The sequence below is a fragment of the Leptonychotes weddellii genome, chromosome 14, assembly GCF_054177405.1.
Source record: "Leptonychotes weddellii isolate Sample4059 chromosome 14, ASM5417740v2, whole genome shotgun sequence".
Lineage (NCBI taxonomy): Eukaryota > Metazoa > Chordata > Mammalia > Carnivora > Phocidae > Leptonychotes > Leptonychotes weddellii.
Genome location: NC_138382.1, coordinates 5019963 through 5037819, shown reverse-complemented (window position 1 = coordinate 5037819; position 17857 = coordinate 5019963). Strand labels below are relative to the sequence as shown.

The 17857-nt window shown below is 39.4% G+C and overlaps 1 protein-coding gene across 4 annotated transcripts in view; it reads left to right on the top strand.

Moving 5' to 3' along the window:
• The window catches only part of CD274 (CD274 molecule), a 100968-nt gene extending 83329 nt beyond the window's left edge, over positions 1–17639 (top strand). For 2 of the 4 annotated variants that reach the window (XM_081802785.1, XM_081802783.1), the window contains exons 2-7: positions 1233–1298; positions 1612–1953; positions 8638–8928; positions 10816–10920; positions 12538–12597; positions 13815–17639. In XM_081802785.1, the coding sequence (XP_081658911.1) occupies positions 1247–1298; positions 1612–1953; positions 8638–8928; positions 10816–10920; positions 12538–12597; positions 13815–13897 (933 nt within the window). In that variant the 5' untranslated portion in view covers positions 1233–1246 and the 3' untranslated portion in view covers positions 13898–17639. Of the gene's footprint in view, positions 1–202; positions 570–1232; positions 1299–1611; positions 1954–8637; positions 8929–10815; positions 10921–12537; positions 12598–13648 lie in introns of those variants that run through there. The other 2 variants (XM_081802784.1, XM_081802786.1) reach the window with 2 other exon arrangements.
• The last annotated feature ends 218 nt before the right edge of the window (positions 17640–17857 follow it).

Genomic DNA, 17857 nt, shown 5'->3' with positions numbered 1-17857 from the left:
CTGTCTTATATGTGTAGCATAGATTAATTGATCATTGGTGAGTTTTTATATGTATACAAGAGGTCAAAGAGACCTTAAGAGGGAAAACTGACTTCTTGAAGTGTGTAAATATATGTATAACACAAGAGGGAAATGTGTTAATAAAGAAACAAACTGAGGGTTCTCGGGGGGGTGGGAGGATGGGTTAGCTTGGTGATGGGTATCAAAGAGGGCACGTACTGCATGGAGCACTGGGTGTTATACGCAAACAATGAATCATGGAACACTACATCAAAAACTAATGATGTAATGTATGGTGATTAACATAACAATAAAAATTTTTTAAAAAAAATAAACAAATTTGCTGAAATGCAGTATAAATCTTTATTTACTCCCCTACTTGAATATAAGGTCCAAAATGAGAGCGCTTTTTCTTTCTTGTTCACTGCTGTATTCCTAGTACCTAAAACAGTGCCTGGGACAGAAGAGGTGCTCAATCAATGTTTGCTGAGTTAAAGAATTGGTGGAATTTCAAGCAGAATGACAAAATGAAGAATAGAATCTAGGCAGATACCCCTAAAAGAGTAGCTGTAAGTCATTCACATCTTAGTCTGAATTGGTCAAATTCAACTGTTTCTCCTTCTCACTCCTGCTACTAGTGGAATCAGTTTATTGAGAGAATAGGATTTATAACTTGGAATAAGCCAAGGACAGAAGAGTAGATTTCTGAAGGATGGCACCTGTGAGATAAGGGACATAGCTGGGATGGTGATACGGAAGGCTTGAGTAGTTAAAGATAGGATGAAAATATTCAGAGGCAAGGGTGGAATAAAAAGCATTAAAAGGTGGGAGATATGAAGTCAGGTTGTCCTTGCTTTGAAATTTTGCACAGTGCAGGTTTGGATTTCTAGATATGTCCCACTGCAGAAAAAACATGAAATAGTTGAGAGGATTTTAGTGCAATATTTTCTTCTTGGCCTCTTTCGAGTGTTCATTATAAGTTTTTTTTCAGGCCTTGTAATTACATTTAAAGATTCTCATCATAGTAACTTTTTTCCACTTGGCTTTATAGGACTGTGGGTTATAAGTAAAGGTATTAAACTTCTAAATTCCATGCTGCATTTCCACACTAACCAATCAGTCATTTTTCTGGTTATCAGAAGACTATTTCATTTAGAACTGCCAAGACCCATGATGTCTGGATGTTCAATTATTGAATAAAGCATTTTTCTTTTTGCACTTTCCATAATTAGGTCACTCGAGAAAGATGAAGATATTTAGCATCTTTGCATTCATGGCCTACTGCCATTTGCTGAAAGGTAAGACACCAGATCCTTTCATTAGGTTCTATATTTTAAATATTTTAACCATAAGTTAAAAACTACAATAATTATTTAAGATGGATGTAACTTTTTTTGTAGAGAAAACATTCTGTTTTTTCTTCTGTATCTCATAAACCTATTTCATTGGACAAAGATACAGGGAATATGGTCAAACTGAAAGAAAGAAAATTAACCCATTATCTACTTGTCCATTACCTGTTATCCATTTCCCAGGGATAATTACTGAAACTATCTGTAAATTTTTTGAGGAGTTTCCCATCTTCTGAAAATTGGTCATCTTTCTCTTCAGCATTTACGATCACAGTTTCCAAGGACCTGTATGTGGTGGAGTACGGCGGCAATGTGACCATGGAGTGCAAATTCCCGATAGAAAAGCAGTTAAACCTGCTTGCACTAATTGTTTACTGGGAAATGGAGGATAAGAAAATTATTCAGTTTGTGAACGGGAAAGAAGACCTGCAAGTTCAGCACAGCAGCTACAGCCGGAGGGCCCAGCTGCTGAAGGACCAGCTCTTCTTGGGGAAGGCTGCGCTTCAGATCACAGACGTGAAGTTGCAGGATGCCGGGGTTTACTGCTGTTTGATCGGCTACGGCGGTGCTGACTACAAGCGGATTACTTTGAAAGTTCATGGTAAGAGTACATACAGGGGAAGAGGCCCAGTCTTTATGAAAACCATAACCCAGTGCTGAGCACTTTTCCTTCTTGGAAGTCCACCTTGCTCTCCACAGTGGCAATCTGCACATTCATTCATTCATACACCCCTCCAATGAGCATTTCTCAAACACTTCCTCTTTGGTAGTCCCTGGAGATCCAGAGCTGGACATGGTAGGACCATATTCCACAGTATGTTCGGTTCTCCTAAAAATAAATTCCTAGTCTTTACTTTTTTATTCTTTTGAAAGTGATACATGTACTTGCAAATCATTCAGACACTATGGAAGGGAATAACATGAATTACAAAAGTGTCCTTCCCCCTTCACTGCCGCCCTCCATGGCATGTCAAGATAGTATCCATTGTTTGTGTGTCCCTCCAGGAATTTTTTCATTCAACTATAATTTTTTTAAAATTTTATTAAGTCTGCCATCATTTTCCTTCTTTTATACCTCTCTATGTCAAATCCAAATTAATATAGTAAAAACAAACCCCACTGTGAGGTTCACATTCAAAAAGTCTTGAAGTCAATCTATAAAGGCAAAAAATAATATCAAACATAAAGGAAACTGTTCTTTAGAGACAGTATAAGCTGTGCTCACTGGGCATATATTCATCTTGAAAATCTACACCGCTGTCATCTTGGAGTGTTGTAGAGGAACTGTGAGTATCAAATTCCCAGGTACTGACCCACAAATATGTCATCAGGTCACCTGCGTTCAAAGTTTTGTGTTGCTACTAGATAAGAAAAGGAAAACACCTTAGCTGACCCCCTCTACTTTCACTGTTAAGACTCATAGAATTGAGAGATGAAAGGATCCTAAGTAAGAGCAGCTAATCCAAACTCCTGAAGAACAGAAATCCCCCTAAGGGATCTTCTGCTCACATACTTTCCACAGTGACACCCGGTCACTTGGACCTCCCTTCCATAGCCTTTTGAAATTATTTTCTGAAACTGAGCTGATATCTACCCTCTCTAGTCATAGTTTTGAGATTATCTGCCTGCTTATTTTGTTTACATGATGACCTTTGAATTTGTGATCAGAATCCAGTCATCACTCCTTGTTCTTTCCATTCTGGCTTAACTACCTTCAATCTGAAGATCAATATTACAAGTAGAAGAAGTTTACATTTATCATAAAGGGTTAAAGGATCATTGTAAACTCAGTCAAAATTACAGAGCAACTGGGAGAAATGCATCTCTTTTAATGGCACATTACTGGGTTTCTGATTCTGGATCAATTAATGCTACTGTGGTTAAGAAGATGTCACTTGTATTGGGAAGTAGACTTAATTTTCATTATATTTTGCCATATACTTCTCCACAACAGTGATATTTATGAAAGCAAGCTGGTGGAATCCCAGTTTGGGATTTTCAACTTTTCTCCAGCCCATCAGCAAATATCAGGCACTGACTGTGTTTCAGACTTTCAGACTCCCAGTATTTATACCTCCAGAGTGTGTATGAAGTTGTATATTGACTTCAAAACTACAGTGAGCTTTTCTTGGTCTTGATGTGACCATTGGATTAGCACCTGTATACTCTACATCCAGTAAACCGGGAGTCTGCAAACTGTCTGAAAGTCTGAAGTGTGACCTTAAAGAAATCATCAACACTTAGCTCCATGAATGACCAGCATTACTGGATCTGGGCTGGGGAGGAAGAACATAAGCCTGGCAGTCAGGTGAAAGGAAGTATAGAGTGTAGGTTTCTGCTTCCAGAAGAGAGGGTCTCTCATCAGCCTTTAGGGAGTATGCGAAGAGTAGGACAGCTGTCCTGTAACAAGGAAGGGTGTTCTTTCAGGTCCTCTGGGCTCTGTAATGTCCGCTGTTGATCTGTGATGTCCTTTGTTATGGCTCAACACAGTAGGAAACATTTTGGCACTGAAGGTTTTCCCAAGAAGGGGTTCCTGATAGAGCAAAGCGGATGACCAGCCAGATTTGAGGATCTGATTTGTTTTGACCATTTCGTTTTATATTATAAATTACTAAATTGGCATCCTAGTCCCAGTCCATTTTGTGGTCATTTGCACACAGTGGTCTTGGGTGTTGAGTTGAGCTACCCCAAGAGCAAGCCAGCCACCAAGCTTCACTTGCATTGAGGCAGTGTCACCAATGGAAATAGTCCTCTTGCATGAGCTTCACAACTCAAGGAAGTACAATTCCTGAGTCACCGCTCTATGCAAATGATTTCACAGTAACACTTCTCTTCCCATCACGGCAAACGTGGTAACACAGCTTCCCCACAGGGAGTTTACTCACCATGGGATTTTATAGGTGAAGCATTTCAAAACTGAAATGTGTTAAGAGTTTAGTTTTGGATTAACTCAATTATTATTATCACTGTGGGTATTATTGCACCTTTTGTGTTTATCAGTTTAAATATCATACTCTCAGGCATCTGACTTCCAATTGAGAATGCTGTTTTTCCTTAATCATCGAACATAATAGTGAGGAAAATGAAATACCCATTTATACTTTAAAGACCTTAGATGGAATTAGGCAACTGAAAGAACAAAGTATTGCATAGCTATCCTGATAAAGCTAATTTGTTCATATGAACCCAGGATTAACTGCCATCATTCCCCACCAACACCATCTCTCCCTGATTCACCAGCCAGCCTTTAGATTTTTTTCTATAGTGTTCTTCCCCATCTAATGTATCATGTAACCTATTCCTCCCCATCTAACACATATAAGTGCACCTGTTTTATTATCGCTCTCCTCTTTCTTGAATATGTACTCCACAAAGGCAGAGATTTTGGTCTGTTTTATTCACTGCTCTATCCCTAGGACTTGGCATTCAGGAGGAGTTTGACAAGAGCACGCAAAAAATATTTGTTGAATGAATGAATGAAATAGTTCCTCAAATAGGATAGGGGAAAATTTTTGAAACATGAACAGGTTTGAATATGTGAAAACTTATTTCGAAGTCTGTTCATGAGGAATTGCCAGTACTTTCTGAAGACTATTACATGAGGACACTTCAGTGGTGGTAGTAAGAAGAGGAGGAGGGGCAGCTCTAGTAGTAATCATAGTAGTAATTAACACTTACGTAGTATTATTATGTGCCAGGCCCTGTCCTAAGCATTTTGCCTATGCTAACTCATTTAATCCTCAATGACTCTTTGGGGTAGGGGCTTCATTATCTCTAAGATGTATGTTTTCACATTTTACTGTCTCTGTATCTAAGTGTGTCTTTCAGTAGATGGCATCTTAGATTCAATGATGTGTGTGGTGTTATTCTCATTTTATGAAGGATTAAATTGAGGCCCAAAGAAATTAAGTAATTTACCCAAGTTCACTCAGCCATTAAGTGGTAAAGCCAGGTTCTGAACCCAGGTAATCTAGTTCTGAAGTCTGTGCCCATAACAGCCAGGTTTTACTCCCAGTATTTATACCTCCAGAGTGTGTATGAAGTTGTATATTGACTTCAAAACTACAGTGAGCTTTTCTTGGTCTTGATGTGACCATTGGATTAGCACATGTATACTCTACATCCAGTAAACCGGGAGTCTGCAAATGTTTTTGATAACCTGCTCCATCAGTAAAGCATGTTAGCTAATACGTGTGTATTTGTGTATGTTTTTAGTTAGAAAGGATATACTTGTGCTAATGTAAAGGATATAGCATAAGAAATTGACATTTTTAAAAGGTAAAAGAAGTTCAACATCACTAACTTCATATGGTTCCACCTAATGCATTGTACATTCTATAAATGTATAAAGATAGAAAATTTTAAAGGTAGAAATAAAAATTTAATCGTATTTTAATGCCTTGCTAATTATGATGATTCACTATCAGTAGCTAATACTTCAAGGTGAAATTCATTGTTAACAAAGGTGGATGGTCTTGACAATCTTGAGTTTTTGGTTTGGTTTTTGTCTTTAGTTTCAGGTGTACAGTATAGGGATTCATCACTTCACACAACAGCCAGTGCTCCTCACAAGTGCCTTTCTGAATCCCCATCACCTATTCAACCCATCCCTCCCCCCACCTCCCTTCTGGTAACCATCAGTTTGTACTCTATAGTGAAGTCTGTTGCTTCATTTACCTCTCTCTCTCTTTTTTCCCCCATGCTTATTTGTTTTGTTTCTTAAATTCCACTATGAGTGAAATCATATGGTTTTTGTCTTTCTTTGACTATTTCAATTAGTATTGTACTCTATAGCTCCATCCACATCTTTGCAAATAAAAAAGATTTCAGTCTTTTTTATGACTGAGTAATATTTCCAGTGTGTGTGTGTCTCTTTGTGTGTGTGTTTATATGCACATACATACCACATTTTCTTTATCCATTCATCAGTCAACAGACAAATGGGCTGTTTCCATAATTTGGCTATTGTAAGAAAACAGTATGGAGGTTCCTCAAAAAGTTAAAATAGAACTACTCTGTGATCCAGCAATTGCCCTACTAGGCATTTACCCAAACGATACAAAAATACTAATTCAAAGGGATACATGCACTGCAGTGTTTATAGCAGCATTATCTACAATCTTGAGGGTTTTTAAACCAATACCTTATCAGGTCCAACTAGGTACTTATTGTTTTAACTTCATAAAGTGGTGGTAAAAATTGTCCCTCCTGCCACTTCCTTGTGGTTTGTGCTTGAAGTATTAGTATTACATCCTCAGTTTCGTTGTGGGAAAATTTTTAAAAATCAGTTCATTTTGTAAGCAGGTGAGTCTAGTTAAAATTAAATAAGAGAATCTGGAAATCTGTAATAAGCCCAAAGGAGTCACTATTCTCCCTTTGGTGTTATAAAACTTCCCTCTTCCCCTAAGACCCTCATGTGGCATACGAAGTGAGGCCCAGTGTCAATTCGTAAAGTTTATTAAGCTTAGATTATTTCTTAATTATTATGATAAAAATACATAAGTGGAAGCTCTAATGTTTTCTTCCAATATCCCAACACATGTGCTCTACTTTAGAGACTAGAACAGTGGATATCTAATCAATGAGTAGAACTATTCCACTCGTTTCTTGGGCCCTGAGAAGTATACCACATTTATACATACGCTTAGGCATGAAGCAACGTTCTCCTTTATTATTCTGTTAAAATTATAAGAGTAAAAAAGCAAACATTTTACCTTTAATACTTTACCATTATCTGTGATTTTAGTCTTGAAAACTAAATTGCCCAGAAATCAAGCTCTGTGCTATGTGAACCAGACCCTGTTATGGTAATACTATTTCAGGAAGTATAATCGGTGGATTTATTTTTTTAAAGGATTCTTAAATATAACAGATACAAGGTTGAGGACTCAAGTACTCATGAGAATCATTATTTATGTGTTTTGAAATTGTAATTATGTTGATTTCCAGTGTTTCTGTTGGTGGTTTCATTGATTTAAGAGCACAAAAATATCACATAGTTATTTCAGTCTTGTTTGATTCTTAGTGTTTTGTATTAAATCTCTGTGAATATATCTTATCACAAAGCCATTATTATACATTTTGTAAAGGAATGGAGAGTCAGGGCTCTGGGTGGATCACTGGTGGTTACACTAAAGTAGTAGGAGTAAAATAAAGATTATACCAATAGAATAATGACACGTTACCATGCTTGTCATGAATAAACATGAATAACGATCTTAGGGGATGTAAATGCATTAAATAATCTACTAAAATAGTACACATGGTATCTTAATCTTAAAAGGGTCCCAAACCAATGAGCTAAATTTTAATCGATGATCTAAAATTTAAACTAACTTTCTTGAGTATAATAATTATTTAAATGATTTATTCAAATAGCCAGCATAAAAAGTTCAAAAAATAAGTATCATAATGTATTCTGGATGAGATCCTAGAATAGAAAAAGGACATTAGGGGAAAAAGTGAAATGGAATGAAATGTGAAGTTTAGCTAATAGTAATGTACTAACATTGGTTCCTTAGTTATGACAAATGCACCATGGTAATATAAGATGTTAACAGTAGGAGGGAACTGGGTGATAGGTATGTGGGGGCTTTCTACTATGTTTGCCATTTTTCTGTAAATCTAAAGCTATTTTGAAGTAAAAAATAAATTTAAACTTTAAAAAGTATTATCCAGGAGCACATACCAGTTTTTATAATGATACTATATTCTTTTCATACTTAATTTCTGATCATTGACTCACAGTTGGAAAAGTGAATGGCACATGAAAATCAGATTTTCTGTTTATTAAATAAAGTCTAAGAAAACCATGCTGGCCAGCTGGAGAGGTTCATGTTACGAAGACAGCATTACAACAACAAAAAGAAAATATCCAGGAATAAATTTAAGAAGAAATGGGTTGGCCCTATGCAAAAACTATAAAGCATTATGAGAAAGATACAAAGACTTGATTAAATGGACAGACATATTTTATATTTGGATAGAAAGACTATTGGTTTAAAGATGACAATTCTCTTTAATCTGTGCATTTACTTGGAGCCCAATAAAAATAGCAATATGATTTTAGGTAGCTGTTCCTTTGAGCTCAAACGTAGCCCAACTATGAACGGGCGAGTTGAAGCAGAGCTAACAGGGGTTCCTCACTGCTGAGACATCTGAACATCAAGCTTATTTCTCTGAGAACCCACCTGAATTGATACTTTTCCTAATGTAGACAACACCAAGCCACATATCTAGTTTTGTCCTAAGTGAAAGCCCTGACTTCTTTTTGCTCATGACCTAGCCCCATACCGCAAAATCAACCAAAGAATTTCTGTGGATCCTGTCACCTCTGAACACGAACTAATGTGTCAGGCTGAGGGTTTCCCTGAGGCTGAAGTCATCTGGACAAGCAGTGACCATCGAGTCCTGAGTGGCAAAACCACCATCACTAATTCCAACAGGGAGGAGAAGCTTTTCAATGTGACCAGCACACTGAGAATCAACACAACAGCTTACGAGATTTTCTACTGCACTTTTCGAAGATCAGGTCCTGAGGGAAACAGAAACAATACTGCTAAGTTGGTCATTCCAGGTAATATTCTGAATGTCTCTATTCAAATGTGCCTACTGCTGTCCTATGGCCTCAGCATGGTGCCTGTTCATTGTAGGCATCCATCATTCATTAAATAAGTGAATGCATATATAACACTCTATTTACAAAATGCTTCCTCCTCTCCATTCATCCAAGTCACATTGCTATTTAATAAACATTCAGCAGATATTTATTGAATAAGCCCTATATGCCAGGCAGCAGGGGCTCACAAAAGAGTAAGACACTGTTCACACTCTCTGGGAAATAGATAAGGAACAGATAAGGCAATCCGATCCCATGTAGGAAATGGTCTGAGGAAGACTCAGCTCAGGCAGTGTTTCAGGAATCCAGATCCCAGCACATCAGAGCTGCTCCTCTCTTTCCAGGGTTTCTGTGGTAACAAGCAAATGGATCATACCCCATCTGTCCACCCCACCCCCAAGATAGTCTATGACATTTCAACACAAGGTGGTCTATCTCCTTAGTGTGTAAGACATAAGATTGTGGTCCCTGCCTAAGCTCCTCAACTTCTGTGTGCTTCACTTTCCCTAGTTATAACAGTTATAAACTATCAGGCAAGGTTACCATAGGGGCGAATGAGCTACAGCGTATGAAAATGATTTGAGGCTCTTGCCTGCACAGACTCAATTATTTTTTTTCTTACTACCCTATAGGAGTGGGTACGGTGGGATGCATAGTCTGATGAGAGGCTGAGACCTTTAGAGAAAGTGAGGCAGGTTAGCATGATGTTAACATAAACCCAGAGGTGTTCTGAAAAGCACTTCTCAATTCCCCGTCTTCTAGCAGATGTTGCCAGTATAGCTTCAGCTACTTCAGAAAAAACAACTAAGAACTCGGGTGGAAAAGTCAACCAATAGGAAAAGGCAATACAGGATGGTCCCGTGAATGAGAAGAGTACAAAAAAAAGTCGAGAAACTTAAAGAGATGCGCTTACTGGGTTATGAGTCACTTCGGTAGCTAGGGCTGCGTTCATGGGTTCCTGCCATTTAAAAGTTGCTTTATGACAACTTATCTGTGGGAAGACTTAGGGTTATTCACCTAACTGCTTGGGGTCTCTTTCCTCATCTATCACCTCGGATTCTTTTTTAACATCTTGCATGTCTAAACTGAACTTATTTTGAGATTGAAATAAAATAGATACAAACGGGCTTTGTAAACTGTAAGCTACTAGAGGAAGGCTGACCACTGTTGTGGCTTTAAAGCTTGAACGATGTCGTCAGGGATCATGACCAATGGAGGGAGGAGGGAGTTAGCAGTCTCTGAGCATCGTGTGCTAGGGGACCCCTTTTCTTCCTTCACGGAACCACAGACAGATTGGTGAGAAGTATCCAGGATTAGATGTCCCGAGATGTTCAAACTGAGAAAGAAAAGATAGCAAGCAATGGCCCTGAATCGTGGCCACATACATGAGGAGGTGGAAGCTCTTGGGCAGTGCCAGTTGGCCTTCCTGTCCCATCTTTACCATGTACAACAGGCCGCTAGCTTCTAGATTAAAGAATGCAAGGGAGGTCACCGAGCCTCCCATTTAGTACTGAGCGGCAACTACCTGTGTGTGATAAGCACTTCACAAACATTGGCCTCCCAATAAATTTATTATCATTTCCATTTTGTAGGCAGGTGAAAGGATTTGCCTGAGATCTCAAAGCTAGTGAGTGGCAGCAGAATGTAACCCCAACCCATCTGTCCAAAGCCTGGGCTGCTTCCACTTTTCTGGGCTGCTCTGTTTTCCTGCCAGCATCCCACCATTCCAGCCACTCACTGTAACCCAAAGCTAACCGAAATTCAACTTCAAGGATGATTATTCTCTTGACCCCTTCCCATCAAAATTTCATCTTTAGTTTCTTTTTGTTTTCTTTTGTTTTTCAGAACCCCCTCCAGTTCCACCAAATGAGAGGACTCACTTCGTGGTTCTGGGAGCTGTCCTGGTGTTTCTTGCTGTAACTCTGGCAGTCATCTGTCTCAAGAGAAATGGTATCTCCTTTATTGCAGTGGTCTCCACTGGGCACATGGGGCAATGTACAGGGCTGCTCCTGTTCTCACGGCGGCACTTATAGGCAGCGCCAGGGATGCTCAGCCTTCTGTAATGTGCGGCTCAGTCCCAGGTAGCAGGGAACTCTCCTCCCCAGAATGCTGGTGGCACAATCAGGAAACACGGATTTATAAAATGCTGCCTTCCTATTAGCATTCTCTTCTAGGGCCAACTTCCGTTTATGCAAAGTGGGCTTCAGCTACACTGCCATGTGAAACTGTGTCTCATCTCTTACTCCAGTCATACTCGTTTCATTGTTCTGCAGCATAGCTTGCCTTGGAAGGTGGCAGTGAACACTTGTGGGAGCATTTACAAGGGGGTGACAGTTGGATCATAGCTGCAGGGAAACCTGATTGGCCTTTGCAAGGTGGCACAAAGACATTCCACTATTCAATAGCAATGACAGTGAAGCTGAGCAGGATTGCTGGGTGAAGATCATGTGTGTGGGGGTGAGAGGTGCGAGAATGGGTATGTACAGAGGTGAAGAAGACCAAACTTCGTACAGTTTCTTTCCATCATGCAAATAACCACAGACTTAGAGTAAGGGACAAAAAGCTAAAATGCCTGTCGGCTTCAGTTGAATTTGAGTCTTGCATTAGTTGCACTGTTATATTGAGCTGGTTTCCGGGCACCCTAAGGAATAAAAATAGTTTTTGTCTGTAGAGCAGTGATGCTTTTACCATAGAGTATTTTACAAGATTTCTGTCAGAGGGTGCTATATAGTTTTCAAAGTAATTTGCATGTGTTTATTTCTCTATTTGCCCATGGGAACAATTAAAACACAGGAAAATGCATCTATTCAAATAATTTCCTCCCATTTTAAGATGATTCAAAGTAGACATTTCCCCAGTACTTTGAGAAGTATACCAGGGGATCCAGTGATGATCTGTATGTAGAGTTATCTGAGGTCAAATAGGGAAGTGGAAGATGGAAGGGAATTCCAATGGTGGTTGAAAAATTCCCCACAGCCCCTTAAAAGGATGGGTGGATCTGGGAAAGTGGCATAATTGAGTAGAGGTCAGCTATTTCTAAAGAATAGGTATTTAACAGAACTGAGACAATTAGCCAGAATAGAAAGCTCAAGGTCCAATGATAATGATGATCCTGAGATGGAGTTGATTTGTCCAAGGAAGTAACTCTTGCCAACTTGCATTTTGAATATTTCCCCGTGAAAAGTAATTAGTCATCATTAGGAGTGGCTAGAAAACTGATGTATAATAAAGTGACTCAGTATATGGTCTACCTTTGAGGGAAGGATGGAGAAAAGACCATGCGACTCTTGATCTTGGGGTCGTGACTTCGAGCCCTACGTTGGGTGTAGAGATTACTAAAAAAATAGATAAACTTAAAAAATAAAATAAAATCTAGGAGCAAAAGCATATGCCCTAAATTGTTGAATTGACCTCAGGGCTTGGAACCCATGGAATAAATTCAGAAGTCTACCAGATTTCCTAGGGGATTAAAAATGTTTCATAGGAACTTGGAATTTAAACTTGAGTCACTATGTGGGATGTAGAGCTGTATTACATGGGAATAAAAATGACCTTTTTTTTCTCGAGGGAAAATGATGGATGTGGAAGAATGTGGCATCCGAGATAGGAACTCAAAGAAACAAGATGGTAAGAATATTAGCAGGGGTTAGGAAGTTGAAAGAAAAAGAAACAAAAAGTTAAAGTAATAACAAGGAGAAAGCTATCAGCCATAATCTCTCCTCACTTTAAAGAATGCTGGCTATTGGAGCTACTGACCCCTCTTTGCCTCACAATTCTAATATAAGAACTCTCCCCGTAGTCCAAGGAGATTTAGAGATGGCCCTGGAGTGTAGAGTGGTGAGCATCTTTGGGGATGGGGCAGGAGGCATCTTCTCTCTGCTAGATTTATAGCTCTGCATCCTAACACCTCCCTGCAAAAGGGGACCAAGTTGACTTATGTGGGTGAGTAACAGAGAGAGAGAGAGAGAGAGAAAGAGAGTTAAAACTTGAGTAGTAGGCACTATGTTAACTGCTTCATATGCAGTGCCTCGTTTAATCTCCCCCCAACAAAATCAAAGAGATAAATACTAGGATATTTCCCATCTTACAGTAGAAAACACCAGAGAGTCAAGAAAATATATCAAATTGCCCAAGGACTCATACCTGACAGAAATCAGGCTTTGGAGTCCACTAGCCTGACCATAAAACTTTACTCTTAACTTATCCACTTAAATTCATTTCACCAAAAATGTCTCCATTTATAAAAGGTCAGAAAGACCTTACCAACCTGATTGAACTAAGAATAAAGTTATATTAAGATTTCTAATTCTTTTTAATACAGTTAGAAACCAAACTTCACAACAAGCCCTAATTTAAAGTAATCTAAGTAGTTTGGATGAGCTCAGGCAGGTTTCATTATGTGGTCAATTCCATTCAACTGTTTTATAAAACTAGTGAATGTTGTTTGGAGTATCCTAGGGTGACCAACCATCTCTCTTGATTTGCCCATAATTAAGGGGTTTTTCAGGACATGGGACTCTCGGTTTTAAAACCAGAACAAACCCGGGCAAACCAGATGGTTGGTTACACTTTATTATATAAAGATAATTGGACATAAATATAATCTGCGTCTCTCTCATTGCAAATATATTCTATCATCTAGCAAATATGAGTTATGTTTGTCATTATTATTCTCCAGATATACAATTTGAAGAGACATAAACCAGCATTGAAACTCCTGATCTTAAAGCAGGGATTCTCAGCCTGTGGTTTGAGTTTGGCAGAGCTATGCATGACCAGAGCAGTGCAGTGGGCCAGGCGAGCTGCAGATGCTCTAGGACTTACCAGATCCAATCACTCAACAGCGGAAGCTGGGAGAGAAGAGGAGAACAAAGCAAGAAGGAGCAGAGCGGGTAGCCTGCAAGGAGACCTTGGTACTTCAAAATGACTGGGAGACTCATGGGCGCCTACGGGAGAGAGGAGGGACGCTTCTGAAAGATGAGCCCCCACACAAATCGTCCATCGCTCATCCTAGGAAAACAAGTTGAGATTCCCTGATTTAATGGTCAGTTCCTGCAGAAGTGCCCTCTGCCTTCACTCAACGTCTCTGTCGTCTGTATGACTGAGAGTCCCAGTGTTGCAACAGTATTTAAGTATGTTATTTCTATTTATTTTGAGTCTTTGGAGTCTTGTCACGTGAGTGTGGTTGTGAATGATTTCTTTTGAAGATATATTGTAGAAGAAGTTAAAATGTTGTCACAAAACTGAACTTACTGCTTAGTGAATTGTGCATGTTCAGTAAAATGAGTAGTAGTTATAAGGTGCGTGGTATCCTCCACAGCCACCAGGACGTAGGAAGCGTAGAGAACAGGCCCGTGGTTTGTATAGGATATTACCTTGTTTAACCCACCAGTACTTTGGTTGCCTCCAATAATCTTATTCTCGGACCCTAAGGTAAGATATGTTACTGCAGTATCTGTTCCATTTTAAGTATCAGTGTTAACAACGATGTGGTATCCTACACACAGAATCTCACTTAATGCCTAGGCTAGCAGTGTTGTGGTAAGCACTCTTTTCAAACCCGTTTCACAGCTGAGGGAGCAGAGAGCTAAAGTAACTTGCCTGAGTCAGTAAGTAGCAGACCTCAGATTTCCACAGCTGTCACCCACAGTCCTTTTAGAATAAAGTCTAGAGCTGTGTTTTGCTTTAAGAAATTCATTCAGAAAACATTTAGGAAGCACCCATGTGCCAGGCAGTGATTGAGCAAGACAAAGAACCTCTCTTCTAGGAGCTCATAGTATCATGGGGAGATTGATAAGGAAATTCATTATTACAGTTTAATGCAGTGTCATAGCATAAGGTGTTGGAGGAGAATGACAACATGAAGAGGAGAGTCTAGAAAGGTTGCCAAAGGGAGGGCATGCCCTGGACAGCCCGTCAGTGTGTTCCCTGGAAGGTGAAAATACATTTTTTTTTTTTAATATTTTATTTATTTGACAGAGACACAGTGAGAGAGGGAACACAAGCAGGGGGAGTGGGAGAGGGAGAAGCAGGCTTCCCACTGAGCAGGGAGCCCGATGCGGGGCCCGATCCCAGAACCCTGGGATCATGACCTGAGCCGAAGGCAGACCCTTAACGACTGAGCCACCCAGGCGCCCCTAAAAATACATTTTAATCAAAGTGATTTTAGTTTATGGGGGTAAGTCAGTATTTTTAAAAATTGTGGAAAATAACTCGAGTTCCTTTTCTATCATTATATTTATGTCTGATTTATTTGCCTTTGCCATGCAATCTGATGCTTATGTATATGGTGTTGGTATTGTTCAGCAGTTCTCTCTTTTTTTATTTAAGTGCTGCTAAAGTTTGAATTCAAAGCTTTCCATGATTCAAAATTCAGAAGGTCCAAGAGGAGACATTAAAAAGTCCCCATTCCATCCTCCTAGCCATTGGATTTCCTTTCCAGAAGCAGCCACTCTTGTCTTTTGTTTTTGTAGTCTTCTAAAGATAGTCTATGAATATATGTAGATATATATATATAAAGTATATTTTTATTCACATAAGTGGTAACACACTATTCGCCTGCTGTGCACTTTGCTATTTTTATTTAATGTATTATATCTTATGGGACCATTGGAACAAATGTGAAGTTCCCAGGGGCCAGGCCCTGTGCCTTGTTTATTTCTAGATCAGCATTTCCATAGCCTGTTAGTATCTTTTATAAGACTTAGTACATGCTAAATATGTACTTCATCGACATTTGGACAACCAGCATTTGTTGACTGATTGCTCTATGACTGAGTTTGGATTTGGTTTATTTTGCATTTCCCAAAGTGAGACCGTTGGGTTCTCCAGGGTACACTGGGTCAGCCTACTCCTAAAGGATGACTTTATTACTAATTCTGCATGATAGAATCATGTCTGGAACTTGTGTTTTTTCCTATCTGTTTTCTCTTGAGTAAAAGAACTAGACTTTGATTTTGCAGGTGTAAAAAGACAGGGGTGGGTTTTTTGTTTTTGTTTTTTTGGAAATTCCGGTAATGTACCTTGACTCTCGCCTCTGCTAGAAAAGGCCATGAGCTGTGCCTGAACCCCTTAGTCTGACCAGTTCTCATCACTACATAGATCTAAGATGTTGCATTTCAAAGGCTTTGAGGTTCCCATGCCTCCCAGCGTATTCCTGCTCTCTTGGCCAAACGTTTACCTGGTTTATCGACAAAGAAAACCTTTGTTTTGCCACATGTCAAGGCTGAAGAAACAGAATCTCCAACAGAACTCTTTCTGTTATCTTTTCGTACATGTTTATCTGTACAGCATCCCTTGTTTGTATGACAATATCCTTTGTGTGACGTATAAGGAGCATTCTGGCTGAGCAGGAATACAGTCTATTCACTCCATTCCTAAATGTTAATGCCCTCTTACGGTGTTGGATTTGTAAGGCACTTTATCTCCTTGTCTTGTGTTTCACTCTAAATGACATATGCAGAGAGGATATTTAGTTCTGCATTTTAATTGTCATTGTTTACACCTGCATTAATTTAATAAAATAATATTTATTTTGTTCCTTGGTGCACCAGCATGTCCACTGTCTTGTTTTCTGGGCTTTATAAAACCACACCCAGTTTAATGTCCCAGTGGAAAAAGTACTGGGAATATCTGCAGCTACCTTCCTAGTTCTTTACTTCATGGTTGCTGTTTATGCAGCATACTCTTAGTTCTGTGCGAATACCGAAAAAAGTATTTTCTTCAGAAGAATGTATTGAAAACTTTCCTTCCCTCTTACTCTATAGCTTCTTTTAGGACAACACCAAGAAAAGAGTCAAAATCGTGTTGTACAAATTGGAGATCTGAAGGAGGGAGGGTGAGAGAGAAGGAGTGGTCCCCAAGACAGCTCTGAGGAAACAAAGGGACTTTCCTCTGAGAGAGGACTGTTCTCAGATCAGTAAGCATGGATATGCAAGTCAATGCCTATAAAGCTGGATGTATTCCAGTCTTCACATTCTGAAAAGGAAGTGAGATGTCTAGCATGAAGTCAAGAAGAGCATTAAGGCCTGGTCTCGGGTGGGACCATAAAAAGATGTATAGTTTTAAGACAAACATGACAACATTTATCATTCATGGAAGTGTAGGACTCTTAATTGCTGAGTCATCAAGCTCACTTTAAAGAGACTTGTGATCATGTCTCTGAATCAGACACTCAAAAGGTGATGATGACTATTCCTAAGAATGTATGTTGGATTCTAGATGTTTTTAAAGAAAGAATATCAGTATCTTTGTAGAAAAGATACTTACTGCCTAACTGAAGACATGCTACATATATTCAAGAAGAATTAAGTAATAATTCAAGTGCTAGAGAATATGAGAGTTTAAGGAAAATGTCTCAGGACAGTGAGAAGAGAGGACAGCCAATGTTATAAAGTAGGGGAAGGGGGAAATCCCAGGTGCTAGGAGACTCACCAATGAGGCCAGATTCAGCATGGACCTGGGAGAATGGAGAAGACACCTACCTCTGATGGTGTGTTTTTAGTCCATGCAGGCTGCTATAACAAACTACCACAGAGCAGGTGGCTTATAAACAACAAATTTATTTCTGACCTTTCTGGGGACTGAGAAGTCCAAGATCAAGGTGCCAACATGGTTGTATTCTGGTCAGGATCCTCCTCCTGGTTTGTAACTGGCACCTTCTAGCTGTGCCCTCCCATGGCGAAAAGGGCAAGGGATCTCTGTGGGGTCTCTTTCCCATTCATGAGAACACTAATCCCATTCATGAGAGCTGCACCCTCATAATGTAAGAACCTTCCAAAGGCCCTATCATCTTGATACCATCATCTTTGGGGGTTAGGATTTCAGGATGTGAATTTGGGGGGGGACACAAACATTGAGACCATAGCATGTGAAGAGCAGCTTTTTA